This window comes from Apus apus, chromosome 1 (assembly GCF_020740795.1).
Source record: "Apus apus isolate bApuApu2 chromosome 1, bApuApu2.pri.cur, whole genome shotgun sequence".
Taxonomy (NCBI): domain Eukaryota; kingdom Metazoa; phylum Chordata; class Aves; order Apodiformes; family Apodidae; genus Apus; species Apus apus.
The window spans coordinates 96,400,128-96,418,405 of NC_067282.1; the positions used below are offsets into that span (position 1 = coordinate 96,400,128).

Genomic DNA, 18,278 nt, shown 5'->3' on the forward strand with positions numbered 1-18,278 from the left:
CACAGAATCACTTAGGTTGGAAAAGACCTTCAAGATTATCGAGTCCAACCACTAACCCTATTCTGCCAAGTCCAGCACCAAGCCATATTCCCAAGCACCACATCTAGATGACTTTTAAACACATAGAGGGATGGCTGCTCAACCAGCTCCCTGGGCAGCTTGTTTCAATGTCTGACAACTCTTTCAGTGAAAAATTTCTTCCTAATGTCTAGACTAAACCTCCCCTGGTGCATCTTGAGGCCGTTTCCTTTTGTTCTATCACCAGTTACTTGAGAGAAGAGACCAGCACCTACCTCATTACAGCATCCTTTCAGGTAGTTGCAGAGGGCCATGAGGTCTCGCCTCAGCCTCCTTTTCTTCAGACTAAACAGCCCCAGTTCCCTCAGCTGCTCCTCATAAGTCTTGTTCTCAAGGCCCTTCACCAGCTTTGTTGCCCTTCTCTGCACCCGCTCCAGCGCCTCAGTGTCTTGTGCTGAGGTGCCCAAAACTGGACACAGTACTTGAGGTGTGGCCTCACCAATGCTGAGTACAGAGGGACAATCACCTCCCTGGTCCTGCTTGCCACACTATTCCTGATACAAGCCAGGATGCCATTTGCCTTCTTGACCACCTGAGCACACTGCTGGCTCATATTCAGCCATTTATCAATCAAAACCGCCATGTCCCTTTCTGCCAGACAGCTTTCCAGCCACTCTTCCCCAAGCCTGTAGCATTTCATGGGGTTGTTGTGGCCCACGTGCAGGACCTGGCACTTGGCCTTGTTGAACTTGGTACAGTTGACCTCAGCCCATCGATCTAGTCTGTCCAAGTCTCCCTGCAGAGCCTCCCTGCCCTCAAACAGATCAACATTTCCACCCAGCTCTGTGTCATCTGCAAACTTACTGAGGGTGCATTCTATCTCCTCATCAAGATTGTTGATAAATACATTAAAAAGAAGTGGTCCCAATACTCAGCCCTGAGGAACTCCACTTGTGGCCGGCCACCAGCTGGATTTAAATCCATTCACCACCACTTTCTGGGACCAGCTGTCCAACCAGTGTTTTACCCAGCAGAAAGCACACCCATCCAAGCCACAAGCAGCCAGTGTTTTCATCAGAATGCTGTGGAAAACAGTGTCAGAGGCCTTACAGAAGTCCAGGTGGACAACATCCACAGCCTTTCCCTCATCAACCAGGCAGGTCATCTTGTCATAGAAAGAGATCAGGTTCATCAAGCAGGACCTTCCTTTCATAAACCTGTGCTGACTGGGCCTGGTCACCTGGTTGTTCTGTATATGGTGCATAGTGGCACAGTGTGTCCACAGCTCCTCCTGGTTTAGTATTGTCAGCAAACTTAAATATACATTCAATTCTTGCTTCCAGAAAATTTATAGAAACACTAAAGAATACTGGCCCTAAAACTGAGCCCTGAGGAACCCCACTGGTGACTGGCCACCAGCCTGATTGAACCGCATTTACTATAACCTTTTGAGCCTGACCCATCAGTCGCTTGCTCACTCACCATATTATGGACTTGTCTGCCTGTGTGCTGGCTGGTTTGTCCATAATGATACTGTGAGAGACAGTAACAAAATCTTTGCAAAAGTCAAACAACCCAATGTCTACTGTCTTCCCTTAACCAACAAGATGGGTGACCTTGTTATAAAAGGAAATTAAGTTGTTTACCCCAGACTTTCCCCTCATTAACTTGTGCTGGTTGTGACCTGTAACTGCATTGTCTCTCAAGTGTTTATCAGTAACTCCCAGAATAACCTTCTCCATAATTTTAGCAGGTGCTGAAATGAAACTGACAGGCCTGTAATTAGGAGGGGTCTTCTCTCTTCACATTCTTGAAAATTGGGACAACATTTGCCAAATTGAGGTTTTTTTAAGGGCAGCCGTGTTCTTCCCTCCTCTGAGCAGAGAAGCCAGATGTTGCTCTGGCAATCACTTACGCATTTTGGCCTTCACTGTTTCTTTCATCCTGATTACTGTGAGTCAATAAGGAAAGTTAGAGGCCGTTAGAATGTTTCTCTCAAAAGGGAAAACAAGAAATAATTAGGGTAAGAAATTTCTTCCCTGTGACAAGAGGTAGGCTTTGATCTTTTATCTTGACCTAGATAGACAGTGAACTCATTGACACCTATCTGAAACTCTTGTTCAGGTACAGAATTGCCCAAATATGTAGCAGCATAGTAGAAACCAAGCAAAAAAGCTTTTAGTTGTTACATCAGTCCATCTGCTGTGGTATTTTATGAACTTAATCGTTTTAGGAGCTTAGGAATTGGTAGAGCAAATCATCCACACTGTTCATCTGCTATTGTTTGATAAAAATAAGGATGATATGTCAGGGAATGTTTTACCGAAAGGAAGACTGTGCAATAAAATGTCAGTAGCTATTGTCTTAACTCCTATGATTACCTGGTCTCTTACATCCTAAATCATAAATATCATTGTTCTGTTAGTGTTGGGGAGGAGAGGAGGTGTTTCTAGCGTAAGGGTCTAATTTCTTCTACAGTCAGTTCTCAAGGAGAATGAATGAGCAGGGAGAGAATGGTTAGGAGGGAGGAGATCAGCATTATCTCAGTGATGAAAATGTTCTATTCAGGAACCTGGGTGCTGATAACTTGTGTGCAGTGATGCCTGTTATTAAGCAAATGTGAAAACACTGAGAAGAGAAGAGACAAAAGATGAGTAGGTAAAGGAGTTTTGGAAGTACTTTTCATACTTCTAGAGCAGCATACATGTCTCTTAAACATATGTTTCTTAAGGATCTTTGTATTGTTGACTTGAATTGTGAGTATACTTGCTTATGTAGATGTAATATTTTCTGAAAGTTTTTATTCCATAGGCAGGCTTCAACAATACTTTGCACTATTGATTCTCACAAGTTCACACACACACACACACACACACACACATAGAGAAACTCTTATTTCTGTAGAAACTCAGTGGCATCACCCTTTCAATACAAGGTCTGGAGGAAGCAGCACAGACTCTTACTACTTAAATATGAGGGGAAAAGAATAGAGGGAGCTGATCCAGATCGCTTTGCCCATGACCGAAACCAGTGATCTTGAAGCTCTTGCTGCTGTTACTGAAGAGAGACAGCTCTGCTACTTTTTTCTATTACTGCTTAGCTCCTAAGACTAAACTGAAGGTTGTTCTTCACAGTTTCTCTGTTGCTTCTATGGTTCTAATTGATGTTTCCCAGTGACTTGTAGAATCAGGGAAGCAGCAGAGAAATGCGTTCACTTCAATCTGAATGGTCAGCCAAACTAGTCAGTTTGTAGATCTAGATAGGCTGTTTTTTGTCACATAAGCAAGATGAGCCTTATCTAACTTCAGATGACTTCAATGTGGACAGCTTCACCTTGAATCACTTTTAGGCACAAAAAGGAATAAGGGGGTTTATTTTTTGTTACTGTAGTTGTCACTCATCTCTTGTTATTTAAAGTAGGTCAGATAAATGTGCATGCTTGTCACTGGTTTTATAGGGAGCTTGATGTGAGTTACTGCAGTTTTGCCCATTTTTTAAAGATTTTTTTAGTTTTTTTTAGGGCCTAGGCTTCTAAGATTGGGTTAGATGAATCTCCCACTGCAGTGTTGTGAAGAGAACTGCACATGCCAAGTGTGGGTATGAGTGGAGAATGGAGGTAAACTATGTTTTCTAACAAAAGGTTGAGTTGGCAGAATTTGATAATTTTTGCTACACCCCAAGCTTGTAAAAGAAAGATTTTTTGGCTTTTAGTATAAATAGTGTGGGTGTTACTACCATTATCATGGTGATGGTGGAAAGTAATGTTTATAAAAACTTATAGAAGAATATGAATGGACAGATGCTAACAGGTGGATTAAACAGGCAGTAAATACAGATGCTAATGTTTTAAAGAGGAGTTTGAGCTTTGCCTTGAAACTTATTCACTTTGTACATATCTTTCTGTGCTTTGCTTCTGTTCAAGCTTTCGTTACTATAAGCTGGTCATTTAGTAGCTGCTGCCTTGGCTGCTCCATGCTTTAAGAAATAGGATTATTCTCTTCTCAATGCTGTTCTCAGATACAGCTTTGAACCATGTTTTTTATTGGTTTTGCAAGTCTGTATGTGTTCAGTGTTTGGAAAGCACTGCTTTGTGACTAGGGTTTCCAGATGTTCAGCACAGATTGCTGCATCCAGAATACAGTAATCCTTTCCAATTGTCTTAGGGCTGAAATGTGATTGTGCTACTGCAGATTTTGCCAGCTTGTTCCAATGTTTTAAAAGAGTAAAACTCTGTGAAATCAGTTCTATACTTTGATAGAAAAAAATGCTGGGGGGAGGGGTGTTGTCTTTTTAAACCTAGAAATAGATAGTGGTTCAGCATATGTGGGTTTGTCAGTGAAACAGATACTTTTAACATAATTTTCATATTCAAAATGCTTTTCACTGTCTATCCAATATAGTATATGTACATTTAAAGTATTCATATAGGGGAAGCCAGGATATTAAGAGGCTAAAAACATTTGAAGTTACGAAAATCCAAGAGCATAATTTGCTTTAGGTTTTTTATTCCAGATTATAGGCATATATTTTCTAGACATTTTAACTCTGAGTGCAGGCAAACAGATGAGTGACACAGTTTGCAAAATGAGGAACTGAGTAGTAGTAAATATTGGATTCCTTATCCTGCTTTTGTAAGGAAACTATGAAAGGTGGTGTTGAATTAAAGGGGTACGAGTCTTCAAGGTATCTGGGGAAGGCCCTCCCGTTGAGTCATGAGGTTCATTCTGGACCCCTTCACTTTCTGAACTCCTTCTGAGAGAGGAATCCAGGGGTGGCTGGATCCAGTCCTAGTCCCTGACTTAGTCAGTGGTTCATGTCTAAAGGATTTTGTGCATGCCACCCCCTGTCAGAATCAATGCCTGCTCAGAGCCCCAAAAGGATTTGCACTGACACAGTTGCACAAAGTTGAAAAGCAGTGTTGCCTGTTTCAGCGTCCCACCAAGAGTTCAGAATTGCCTCTGATAAATGCACTTGCTGCACAGCTTCGAGCTCAAATTAATCATTCCTGGGTAAATATCTGACAGAATTAGAGGCACAAATCTTACCCCACAAGATTCCCTCTTTGGGGAGACGGAAAAAGGGATTTAGGCCCATCAGCCACTACAGATAGATGGAATTTTCTCCTTCCCCAAAATAGAGGATTCTAAAGGATAATTTTAGACCTATTGACAAGGTGGGACTAGGTCGTAGGTTGTGTTATGATTGGTTCCTAGTGGGCTAATGATGCTTAATAATTAAGGAAGGGAGGCAAGACCCAGTCATTCACTACAGATGCAAACTCCTCCTTTGATTTTGTTGATACAGCCTCTGGCTATGAGGCCTTGCCTCCAGCCGTATTAAAAGAAACCTCTGGTCATGGGGCTTTCACTCCATTCCAGCAGTCACAGTAATTGCTGATCATAAAACTTGCAGTGACAGTAATTGTCAGGTCCAGTCCCTGTAGCTGTCAGATCATAAAACTTCCAACATCTGTGTTCTGTCTTAGCCAGACAAGCCAGTTGCTCATCCCTCCACTCCTACTCATTGTCAGGTAAAAGACAAGCACAGTAAATTAGCCTGCACTCTTGTCCAAGGGTGGTACAAGATAAAGACACTTACTGGCTTGAATGAGCAAAGAAATCTGTGTTTTCATAACAGTTTTTTTAAAAAAAGTATCTGAAATCTGCTTATGTACAGAAGAGCAAAAATCTCATCGGATTTTTGGCACATTAATTTGTTCATTTAATCCATATATATAAAAAAAATAACAGCAACAAAGCCTAAATGAAAAACCCAACCAACCTACCCATAAAAAGCCAACCTGCTTCTGTTTGGCAATAATAATGGACAGGATTTTGTGTTGCGTATTAGCAGAAATGCCTCCATCAACAGCTTTTCAACAGTAGTTGGGTATCGGTGGTATAGAACTTGTACTGAAGCTTTACTAGTGACTCTTGCTACTGAGTCTGGTTGGCAGGCCATTGTCCCTTTTCTGAGCAGTATGTTAATTTATAGTTACTGTTCACCATGAAAACAAAATGATAAAATGTTTGAAAAATCAGTTTTTCTAGAGAGATTTATTTTATTCTTGCAGCATGGTTAGCTTGCTCAGTAACAATAACAATGTTTGCTTTAAAAGAGCACTTCTAAACTGCTTTTTATTCTTGGATATAACACTACTGTGTAAATGCACAGATTTATAAATTCTTACAATACCAATTTTTAGTCTTTAGTCTGCAATTTAGAAGTATTTTTTTCATAATATGACTTTCAATAGAAAGTATGTATGTTACTTTTTTTTCTGTAGGTTTTTCTTGCTTCAAAAACTTGAAGGTGAATCTGATCTTCACTAAACACTTGATCTGTTTGGAGGTGAAGGGAAAAGAGCACAAAAATCATTGCAGCTGCACAGCTATTGTTTGTTTCTGTAGTAATACTTAATGTTACAATATGTCTGTTCTTGAGGGGAGAGAAGGATTCTTCTGAAGTATGGATTTAATTAACATAGCCATAAATTACACCGGTTGCTTCATATGAGAAGACTCGTGACTGCCACGGCTTTGCAACAACTGTTGGCTGAATTGCAAGCACAAGCACCACTTGACTTCTGGTTTGAGACAAGCCTTATTTCTTTGAGAGGAAGGGAAGCTTTGCCTTCTCATTGCTTCATGGAGCTTCACCACACCCAGTGCACAAATGCAGTGTGCAGAACTATGGATATTTTACACATCTGTTTTTTCCTCTCCTTTTTTAATATAACTCCAACTCTTAGTTTACAATTTCCTCACAACTGTCTTTGAACTTCATGCTGCTATTTTTATGAAGTTGAAGCTCTGTTTTTTTACTTACTTGGAAAATGAATCAGTGGAAAATGGAATCACAGGCTCTCTTTCTCCCCCTCTCTTCCCAAACACTGTTGTCTAAAAGAAGAACTATAGTATCTCCTAGTTGAAGATAATCTTATAAACTGATGTACATGCTGCCTTTTTCTGGAATTCTAGTTGTGTAAATAAAAATCTTTACTTTGTATTCTTGGATTTTCTATGTCTAGGCAAATTGATCTAACTGATCTCGAGGGGTGCTTTAAAGCAGTGCGGAATGACCAACCAGTAACTGTGGAAATGTGAATATTCCTCTTTGTATCTGTGTTTATTTTAAGACATTTGTATACCCTGCCACAAAGAATAGTCTTCTCTTTATACCCTTTATAGCTCACATTTGGATAAACTCTGAGCATGCTTATGAATTAGAAAGTGTTTAGTGTGTGTAATGTATTCCCTAGTCAAGTATAAAGAAAAAGAACCTGAAAGAAGTTGAAAACTGGATATGTCCGTAGACATAAGTAATTATTTTGCATGTCTTATTTTTTTCCTGACTTACTCATTAAATTGTGTGGGTTTTTTCCCTTAAAGTCAGTGTGGTACTTCAAATACTTGTTGTTTTTCTGAGATTGTTGATTTCTCACTGATCTGTGAGAACCAAACCATGGCATGGTATAATAAGCATGCAGTGCTTGCTGGCCCTTTAGGCTTCTGAAGCCAAACTTTATTAGCAGTTCCAGTGATATTTAACATTTCTGACACCAAACTGCTCATGTGAAAAGCAGCTGGAGATAAGGAGGAAAAGCAGATCATGGCTAGGCTTCAGCCCATATGTAAATAAAGAATAACCTGACAAGAATCAAAAGAATGTGTGAATAATAGGTGTTGAAACCTATGGGCACAATTGTCCATCTGCAATCGTTAGTGTTGATCCTGAATGTAGAAGTAATAATTTGTGATGGGATCTTCATGTGCATACAGTGCCAATCATACCAGGCTTGCCACCACATCATTTACCTACCTGTAATAGCTGAAATTATAATGGATTTCAGTAGTAGTAGATCTCATAGGCAACTGATTCTTTTTTCTAGTTGTGAGAGCTCAAGGTATTTAAAAATCAAGCTTCTTATATTTGCCTGTCAATTCACAGAAACTAATTAGCATTTGGAAATATGTATATTACCATATCAGTCTTACTTCAACGAACAATTTCAGATCCATTTGCTAATTAATGCCTTTCAAGCTTTTCAAAATTCTTTGAGCCCTGCAGTTTTGGGGAAGCTGTTAAGAACCTGAACCTTTCAGCTGAGCAGCAGCCAACCCACCTCTCTTCTGGAGTGGTTGTTGGTGCAACAGGTCTTACAATGTGTTGCAGTGTGGTTTAAAATCCCTTGCATCTACTTGAAGATCAGACACATCAGTTATCCCCGAACACCCACTCTTGAGAAGAATTGTAGTTTGTGTCTAAATGTGTATTTCTTCAACCCAAGTCAGAAAAAATGTTTATGTATTTTTGAGAAAGGAGTTTCATCTCAGAATCATTCTGATGTGACGGTCAGAAACTCCTCAATTTTTGTAGGTGGATCATAATAAATGTCATTGAGTCTTGCTTCCTGTACAGAGATGTCTTCTGATTATTTAGGCGAAACAGTATAGTTGGCATGTGTATGTGTATGCAGTCTTGTTCTAGTCAGTCTCACCTGCTGGAATTGGGACATAAGAAAGTTCCAGAGTTACCCAGGAGAATACTTAACACAGTTATGCCTGAATATCCACTATTCAACTCCTAATATACCTGGAGTATTTTTCATCTTCTGACTAGATGTTTAGGTTTTTGGAGGAGGAGAGTTCTTATTTGCTGGCAGATTTACTTCACATTCATAGGAAATTAAATAAGCCAAAAAAAAGATATTTTTAATGATATGTAATTATTTCTGTAATGGATCAGATTCTCTGTGTAATAAACAGTGAATATTTTCATTTTCTACCTAGTTGACATTTAAATTTTAACTCATAGAGTATTAAAACAGCATTTGGTCAGTCTTAAGATTGAGAGGGAAAATATTGACAATGGGCATATGTTTTTGTAATTACTTCTTGTATACATACAGAGGGTGTGGGCAAATACATACCAACCAATATAAACAGAACGTTTCAAAGTTCAGCTTTCAAGCAGTCTTCATAGTTATTCCAGTATTAAGGTTTTTAATCTTTACTATTGAAATAATATTACTCATGCAATATATGAGTAAACCTTTCAAATATAAGAGATATGAAATTCCACAAATATAAATTGGTTTATTTTCATATGTGAAATATTTCTCTGGTATTGGATTTTAATTTTAGTACTTATTAATATGCAACTCTCATGCTCATAGTGAGGCAAGAAAGGAAGAAAATTAGTTTGCTCTAAATGGCTACTGTACATATTTCAGCATGGTGTGACATTTCTATTTACTGTTGTTACGAGCTCTCAGCCTTTTTCTTCTTGAGTAAATTTTATTTGCTAAAAGCTCTTTACTAACAGCTGGTGTCTCAGTTTAGGCAGGAGAGCGAATGGGAGAATAACACAAAAGGAGTCTCACGGACTGTAGCTTCTTTTGCCCACCAGCTGCCATGATTTAAGTGCTAAATTGCATACATCTTTGAAAGATGATGGATTTTACCTCTTCTTACTGCTGATGACAGTATTCAGCATTCAATGGAATGCCATGGTCTTCTCTGAACTACTTTTGCTTTTTTCTTGGTGGTGAAGAAGGAAGGGTTAGCTCACTTGTCTGCTGCTTTATAAAAACCTTTTTTTCTGGAAGGATAGAAGACCCTCCTATTTAAAATATAAAGGTAGGATAAGACCATGACTTAACCTTTGAGAGAGTCAAGAATTTGCCTGATCCTGGAAACATCCCAAATGTCAACGTGCAGTGAAACTTCTGTTTGCTTAGCAGGCAGTGATCAAAGGCTAAAATGTAATTTACTTGCAACTCCTTTTTTTAATTGTCTCTGAATTGAAGACACGCACTTGCTTACCCTGCTGAAATGCAGCATGGTTCAAAGAAAGGAGTAATCTTTCCAAAGAAGATGCTACAATTTGTTTTCCAGAGACCTGGCCTGTCTGCAATACTTAGTTAACTGTTTCCTGTCCTGAAGATATTTTACTTATCTGTCAACACAGTGGTTGACTATGTTGACAGATATAGCTTACAGAAAATGTAGCCATATTTTCTAAAATGGAACAGCTTACAGAATGTAGCCACACAGATTTGCAAGTAACTTGTAAGATGTCCTTGTCCAGCTTTGACTGGAAGGTTTTTTGTTTATATTTCAGCTATACCTGAAGTGAAAATTCTTGAGGAAGGAGAGTTAATTATTTTTTATGTTGTCCCTTGTGCTTAAAAGCTGAGATGCTCTTCTTGCCATTTCTGTGCTTCCACTGAAGATAGGAATTCCCTGCCTCTACCGTGTCCTTTAACTTCTATTTCTAGCCACTAAGCAAAGTAGGACCAGACTTTTCAAGATTGCTCATGACTGCTTCCATATAAAAACTCAATAGCAGAATTCTGCTGTTTCAGTGTAACAAAATGCATCCGTGAGAGAAAACTCCTGTATGCATTTAGTTCTCAGTGTACTAGTAGGAAACCTTCAATATGCAGTCACCATATGCATCATCTTTTACAGTATAGCTATTTATTTTCATCTCCTTTCTTCCACAGGCTCTTCAGAGTAACCTGAAGTATTCTCTGTTGCCAAGACGGCTGATCATCAGTAAAAGATTATCTCAGTGTTTGCATCCAGCTCTACCTAGTGGAGTGCATTTAAAGGCACTAGAAACCTATGAAATAATCTTTAAAATTATTGGGACAAAATGGCTTGCCAAGGATTTATTCTTGTACAGGTAAACTTTTCTTTAAAGGTGTATGCATTTCAGAGTATTTTAATTAATTAATTTTTTTCTTATAATTTTTTTTTCTTTCTTTTTTTAAAAAAAACAAAACCACAAAGCTCTGGTTTGTTTCCTCTGCTGGCAAATGCAGCAATGTCAGTGAGGCCTGTTCTCCTTGGTTTGTACGAGAAATACTTTCTTCCTCTTCAAAAGTCCCTCCTACCTGGTCTTCAAGCCTTTGTAATTGGACTACTGCCTGGATTGGAAGAAGGATCAGAAATTTATGACAGGTGAGTACTAGTATTAATTTGAAAACAATATACAGTGTTTTGCTTTCCTAAGGAATTCTCAAGACATTTCTGTCAGCTGTCTATATAGAAGGCTTTATAAAAGAGCTTCTAATGGTGGAAGAATGGGGAGTCCTGACAGTAAGAAAACCCTTTACCCTTCTATTTTAATCTCAGGAGAAGAGGAATTAAGAGGAAAAGGAGGTTTAAAATAGATGTGCTGAGAAAAAGGAATAAAAACTATTCCTTAATGCTCCTCTGAACTCCTAAATAGTTAACCTAACTCTCCAAACCACTGCTCCATAAATAAATCAAATATAAATATTGTAACATGAGAGAGCAGCTGAATTCTTTCCAGTCTTTCTATACCAAATACTCACCCACAGGTTCTGAAAAACACAAGCAAGAGGTGACTTCTAAAATCTACTGTGGAAAAAAGCTTCTCTCTCACTCTTGGGTGCCCCTGGCAGTCATGACAATGACACTCAGTAATATAAAGTTAGGATCAGGAAGTATGCTGAGAAGACCAGCTCAGCACCCTCTTGTGTAGCAGTTTTACTTCAGTTGCCAGAACTGTTTTGTAAGATCTTACAAGAACTTAACCACTGTAAGTTTAATACAAATGTTTCTTTGCTTAACGAGTCACTAAATGTTGCATTGATAATTTACTTCCTTCTGCATTACCAGTCTGGATGTGTTGGCTGTTCTCTCTGCCCTTTTTGAATCCTAAATAGCTGTGTCTACACTTAAAAAAATATATTAAAAAAATAGGCTGCAGAGATAACAGCTGATAAGCAAAATGCTTCTACATCTAGTGTCTCTTTTTAAAAACAAGTATGAAATTGAAGGCTCATAGCAATTGCTGGAGCAACTATGTTCCCAACTAGGTGATTAGCGTTTTGCCAATTCCAGAACATCAGATCTATGGATAGGTATATAACTCTTAAACATCTGCTGTAGAAACATGAGTTTCAGTATGTGCTTTTTGTCAGGCAGGTTTATAAGTGTTGGTGTAGTTTTCTCTTTCCAACCACACTAGTTGCTGGGGGCTCGGGGGAAGAAAGGAGATCCCTTGGAATTAAATCTCCTGTCTATCTGAAGCCTTTTTAGGGAGACAGCTTATTCTGAAACTGACAAAAAAGCAGTCAGTTAATGGGAACTGCAGATTAACTTCCAAGATCAGACGTATGGTTTTATACCTTTTTTCCCTACTCTTCATGGCATTGTTTCCTTTGCTTTCAACAAACAGGATCATAGACAGGAACTGTATTTCACTGTCAAAAATTTATGCTAAAATTAGTTTAATTAGTTTATTAGTGAAATATAAAAATTACACAAGAAAGTCTTTCTTTAGTTTACTCAGCACGAGGAGTCTGGTGCAAAAAAGACAGACCAAGATATCTTGTCAAAAGATGTGTTAATCTTCAATTCATCTTCATGAGAGACTCTTCACTGAACAATTTTCAGTATTCAGCTTTGAGGACTAACACTAATACATCCCCTGCTGTTCTTGAAAGTGGCAGAAATACTAGCTCATGTCATGCCTCATTCTAGAAACTTTTCTTCTTAAACAGACACATATGTATGAGTTTGCACACACACACAAAACAGAAAAGAAAAAATGGCTTGAGGGCTACTTTATTAAGAAATGGAAAAGAATGGAAAAGAATTTCAGATTGGGGATGTTCCCTCTTGTATGCTGGACTTGTTACTGTTTTCTCCCTTCTACATTCCTCATGTGAGGTTTTAATTCTTACTTTATAGTAAAATACTGGAGTACTGACAGAGTTGCCAAATCAGAGGATGTGCCTTCTGTCATAAGATCTCCGATGTGATTGCCTTTAAACTAATTTCTGGGTACTGGTCCTGTGTGCAGTAACTGACAGCCTTTTGCTGTCATTTTCTCTCTCGTTTTATCTCTTTCTATTTTTTTATTTTTTTTTCCACTCAGTGACTTACAAATTAAGCCCGTTGATTTTTAATTACAAACATACAGGATATCTTCCAGTTCCCAAACTGATAAAATCAGCTTTCAGAGTCTACATCAGCTTAAATGACTTCCAGTTCAGCATTGCACACCTCTCACTGTAAATATTTTGCACTCAGAGCTACTGCAGTAATTTGGTCAGAACTTAATGTTTGCAGGTAATTACTGGAGAAGTTTCCAAAGTATGCACAGAATCTTTGTTTCAGTGAGTGTGCACGTTGACAAAGGATTGAGTGGTTTTTTAATTGTATTTGTACAATAAGATGCTAGACATCTGCACATGAGAAGGGCAATACTGATGGTACAAAGATAAGGAAATGAAATAAAATCGTGTCAACTACATTACTAATTCTGTGTATAATTGTCTTTTTGTGGTATAAAACTGAAATAACAAAAATCTGTTTTCTCATGTCAAATATATTTCCACACAGAACAGATGCTCTGTTTGTGAAACTGTCCTTATTGATGGGCCAAGAAGTGTTTTACGGAGCACTCTGGGGCAGTGTCCTGGTCAGCCCGTCCATCAGGCTGCCTGCTTCTCTGTTTGTTGTCAGTCACATCAACAGAGAGCTATCTGGAAAACAGCAGAAGTACATGCTAGGCGTGGATTATAAACTCACAGTAAGTTCACTACAATCCTCATAGAACAGTCTTATCTACCATAATACCCGCTGAATAGCAGAATGTGCCTTCTCTGTATTTGAGTGACATGCTCTTAAAAATATTTTGGAGAGAGAGAAAGAGAGGCTGATGGAATTATTTAATACAGTTACTTCATGGGAGCATCTTACCTGAAATATAGCAGAGAATCTCCCATACTAATTTTGGTTAGCATGCAGAATGCAAGTCTCCTGAAGCTTCTGCAGTTTGTGGTAATCAGTACTGCATGCAGCCTTAAAAGACTGACTGTTTCAAATCAGAAGATGAATTTGACATCTTTTCTCTACTTGTTCTGAATTTGCATTTAAGGTTGAAGACCAGCTTTCCCATAATACAGTATATACAATGTTTAATGTGGATTTCTCAAAAAGCGTTTGTAGTCCTGGAAGACAGTTCTGAAATTTACTGTCTTTTTTCAGTAAAATGGAATTCTTCAGTAGGTAGTAACTTATGTTAAACTTGAGTGATTAAGTGACTCTGATGCTAGCTACAGTACTTTAATATCTGCATTTTGAGAGGCTTCACATTCTGTCTGATAGCTGGTGCTGTTACACTGTGACAGTCTGTATTGTTACAAAACCAAGTATTTCATAAGTATTAGTGATTCTTTTAACAGTATTCCACAAAACTTTTTAAACTCATTTTGGGAGATGGAGTTAAATGGCTTCCTGTCCTCCTATTTTAAAATATACTATTTACATGTAACCAAGTTTGCTTTCTTTCCTTCTTGTGATTATTAACTGTGATTGTAGTTTAAGTATTATCATGAAGTAAAACCCAGTTGTACTTTCTTTTCCTTTTACAGATGAAGTCTTTGTGTGTATCAGTATTGGATTCAAACGTCCTTGTGCAAAGAAACACTCTAGAAGTGATTCTCTTCTTCTTCCCATTTTATACAGCTTTGGTAAGGGGACTATTTTGGTATTGTGGCACACACACTTTGTGGAGGAAGGTGTCTTCTCGGAAGCCAATCCAGATCCTACCTCTGTCACTGCCAAATGTCTGACTTCTGTACCTTCAAAATCGATGAACAGATTTTTCAGCTTCTTGTTCCTCCATCAATTTGCATAGTAGAGGAGACTGCTGCTTCTCAGACACCTTACAGCTTCAAATGAAGATGTGCTTTCACAGTTAATATGGTGTGGTATTTGGAATGTGTTAGAAGTATTCAGGTCTGAAAAGTTGCATGTGGAAAAAAATATAGAGCTCCATTTTCAAGTAGGATTTCAACATTTGGAATTGTTTGTGCTAAACTAAGATACTTCTGTTAAGGACTAGTAAAGAAAATATTAATTGAAAAATAGCTCTTCCGCATAATTTCTAACTTACCTAGAAGTATAGTGAGTACTTTAGAAAGTAGCAGGTAATTTTAAGTCTTAAGGCATAACATAATGAAGTCTTTAGTATTTTTAGCTTAAATGTAGCTCTGTTCTTTAAATATTAAAAAATATTGCAGTAGTGTCAGATTCCCTTCCTTGAGATTTTTACACAAAATATTTTCTTGTTCATGGTTAGTTGACTTTTTTCTCCAAAACATTCATATTACCTGTTAAAAAAACCCTCATTATCAATCTGAATTGTTTCAGTGTTCATCAACAGCTGAAGTATCTTTGTTTTTCATCTTAGGACTGCAATGAGAGCACTATTCCGTTGCGCAGGACTGATTTAGTCTGTGTTCTGTCAGCAGCCACACAGACATTGTTGAGGAGAGACATGTCACTCAATAGAAGATTATATGCATGGTTGCTAGGTACTGTACCATATGCAGTGATAGTCACTATTCTGTGTACCCAAGATAAAAAAATAATCAGTGCTTAAAAATGCAATACACTTTTTCAGTAGTTAATAAATGTTGATAAAATGAAGTGTTGTTTTGTTATTAATGACCTGTTTAGTAAAATTAAGTATTTATTTGGCAAACAGGTCTTCTCTTCAGAGGTGGATTAATTTCACTGTCTTGACACCCAAGGCTCTGATGAATTATTTCAGGTTCCATCCACAGCTCACTCTGAAGTGGTTCAGTGGACTGAAAACAGTGGAGTGCTGTTTAAACCTTGCTCTTTTGGAAGTACTAGTCTATTAATTCTCACGTGGTCTATAAGAGAGTTATAGCTTCTCCCCATCTGCCTCCTTTTAACAGCATTAAGAGGAGGGTAAAAGTGACAGGGCAAGATCTGCAGCCATGCATGAAGGCTGTCCTTGCTGACCTCATGTCTGGATCTGGCCTTGGCTTTGATTTATGTTCCATATAACACAGCTGGATGCCTTGAACTGTGATACCTAAGCAGTATGCAAGCTAGTTTCAAGCAAAGTGTTGAAACAACAAAGGTTAAAATGCAGTGTCATTTCAATATATGTATACATGATGAGTGTATCATGCTCTGTACTATAGTGTTTTTCTGTACTCCTCATGCCTCTTGTTTATGTTGTAGGCTCTGATATTAAAGGTGGTACTTTTGCTCCAGACTCAACAACTTCTGAAGACCATGCTATTTATTTCTTTGGAAAATATTCTAAAGATCTTTTAGTTGAGGTTGGTGTTTATTTTGCACAGATGTATTTAGATTCTTTTAAATGTTAGTGTAAAATGCATCTAGAATGGTTCTGTGTGCCACTTGGTTTGTCTTTCAGTTTCTGTCTCTAAAGATAATATCCTTTTGGTGGTTACATTTTCATCTATCTGAATGCCTGCTGTGCTGCATTGATCCAAATAATGTATGTGCTTACAATACAAATGGAATCTAATGAAACCAAAGGGTAGCATATTTGATGAGCTATCTGAATTATTTAAAAATACTTCTCTGAATAAGATCAGCTCTTGAGTACAGGTGATGAGATGTCATTGATTTGTCTTCCTTGTGTGGAAAATTGAAGTTCAGTTGTAGTCAGGACTGAACAAAATCAAACTTAGAAACACTTCAGGTCTTAATAAAATGGCAATCTCTCTTCAACATGTAACATTCTGATCTTTTCTTTTTACTAGAGTTTGACTGAAATTTTACGTCAGAAGTTTCCAGAGTCTGATACAGAGGAACAGCATCAAGCTTATTTGAAACCCTTCCGCATCCTAATCAGTCTCCTTGACAAACCTGAGATAGGTAATGTTGCACGTCACTTCTGTTATGACTGCTAACAGCTGTTACAACTTGGTGTTCATCAGCTTTGGCAGTAGGACTCGAAACACCACCCTGCACAGTTCTTCCTAATTCTGAGTATGTGTGTGTTGTGTATCAGTGTGCAAGGAGCTGTGTTCTTTGTCTTGGACCTGGTTCAGAAGAGTGCTCTGGAGCACTCTGGGGTACCTGTGGCTCTTCTGCAGAGCACTCCTTTATGGAGCATGGACGTATCCTAGTAAGGATAATGCTCTTCTCTGTCCAGAGCTGTGATCTGAAGGGCCAGTTAAAAAGAACCAGTTCTGCCCTAGTCTCAATATTCTGCTCAATTTGTTCCTGGGAGTTTATTCTCTAAAACACTGTCAGGCTTCTTTCAGTTCAGTTTCATAAAGCAGCTTCTGTCTGGAAATCCACCAGTACTGCTCTTGCCTGGGTTTGTTTCCAGTGCTTGGCTGTGCTTGCAAGCCTTCCGATACCACTTGCATCAGACTCATGACTGTGTTGCTTTTCCAGACACTGTAGTCCCTCAGGGAGCCAGCCTGTGGTGGTAGAGCTGCCAAAGTGGGCACTACCACTTACCAGCAGATGCTCCATTGGAAATAACCTGTTACTGGTGTGGGGAGGTCGAAGTGCCTCTGTCAGTGGCACTGCCAGCTTGTGCTGGCCTTATGCTGCTGTACTGTAGTTTGAGATTTCATGACTGATCTGTGAAGAACTTCCTCCTCTTCCCTCCCTGTCACATGTCTGTCCTGTTGTGTATGTGATGTTCCAGCGTCAGAAGGGTGAGGCTCTGCCACCCCATATTTTAAAGGGCAAGCTCTCCTTTCTGCATCAAAAAGTTAAGCCAAAGTGACTTGACACATTTTTTAGGATTTAATAGTACTCTGTAGGAACCATGTACAGATAAATCTTTGAAATTATATTCTGTGAATCTGACAGTATAAAAGTCTACAGACTGGTTAACTGCTATTTGTGAGAAGCTAACAGAATCTTAAGGACTGACTGTATCCCAAAGCATTGTTCTAGATATTGTCCTGGGTGGGGGAGAGATGTAACCACTGACTAAGCCTTTAGACATAGACTAAAATTAATATACTAAGTTTAAACACTCAAGTGGCAGTTGGTTTTACAGGCTTTTATAGCTGGTGAGCTTATCCTCTTTCATTAGCCAGGGAAGTCCTCTTAAGCACATTTTCTGTAGAAGAATTATCAAAGAACTGCCAGGAAAAATGAGGATTCTGGATTGCTTATCTAACAAATTAATGCTATCTTAGTAGAAGCAGTTGTTTACAAGTTTACAAGACAGTGGTGCTAATGTTTCCTTCTGCTGGTTTTAGCTGGGTTTTAGCTGTTGTTTATTTAAAAAATCTACCATTATTAAAGCCTCTTATATGAAGCATTTTTATTTCTCAACAAAAATGCTTAAGAAGAGACACTTCACTAAGGTGGTTACATTATTAATTTCTTCATTACTCTAATTTAGAAAGCAGCTGACAGATGCTACCCTATTCTGTGTTTTATTTGGCTGACAGT

The 18,278-nt window shown here is 38.4% G+C and overlaps 1 protein-coding gene across 3 annotated transcripts in view; it reads left to right on the top strand.

Moving 5' to 3' along the window:
• Window positions 1-18,278, top strand: part of DOP1B (DOP1 leucine zipper like protein B) — a 53,581-nt gene that overhangs the window by 4,771 nt on the left and 30,532 nt on the right. For all 3 annotated transcript variants that reach the window (XM_051625322.1, XM_051625330.1, XM_051625340.1), the window contains exons 3-9: window positions 10,529-10,710; window positions 10,818-10,988; window positions 13,404-13,593; window positions 14,438-14,536; window positions 15,259-15,382; window positions 16,065-16,165; window positions 16,616-16,730. In XM_051625322.1, the coding sequence (XP_051481282.1) occupies window positions 10,529-10,710; window positions 10,818-10,988; window positions 13,404-13,593; window positions 14,438-14,536; window positions 15,259-15,382; window positions 16,065-16,165; window positions 16,616-16,730 (982 nt within the window). The remainder of the gene's footprint in view (window positions 1-10,528; window positions 10,711-10,817; window positions 10,989-13,403; window positions 13,594-14,437; window positions 14,537-15,258; window positions 15,383-16,064; window positions 16,166-16,615; window positions 16,731-18,278) is intronic.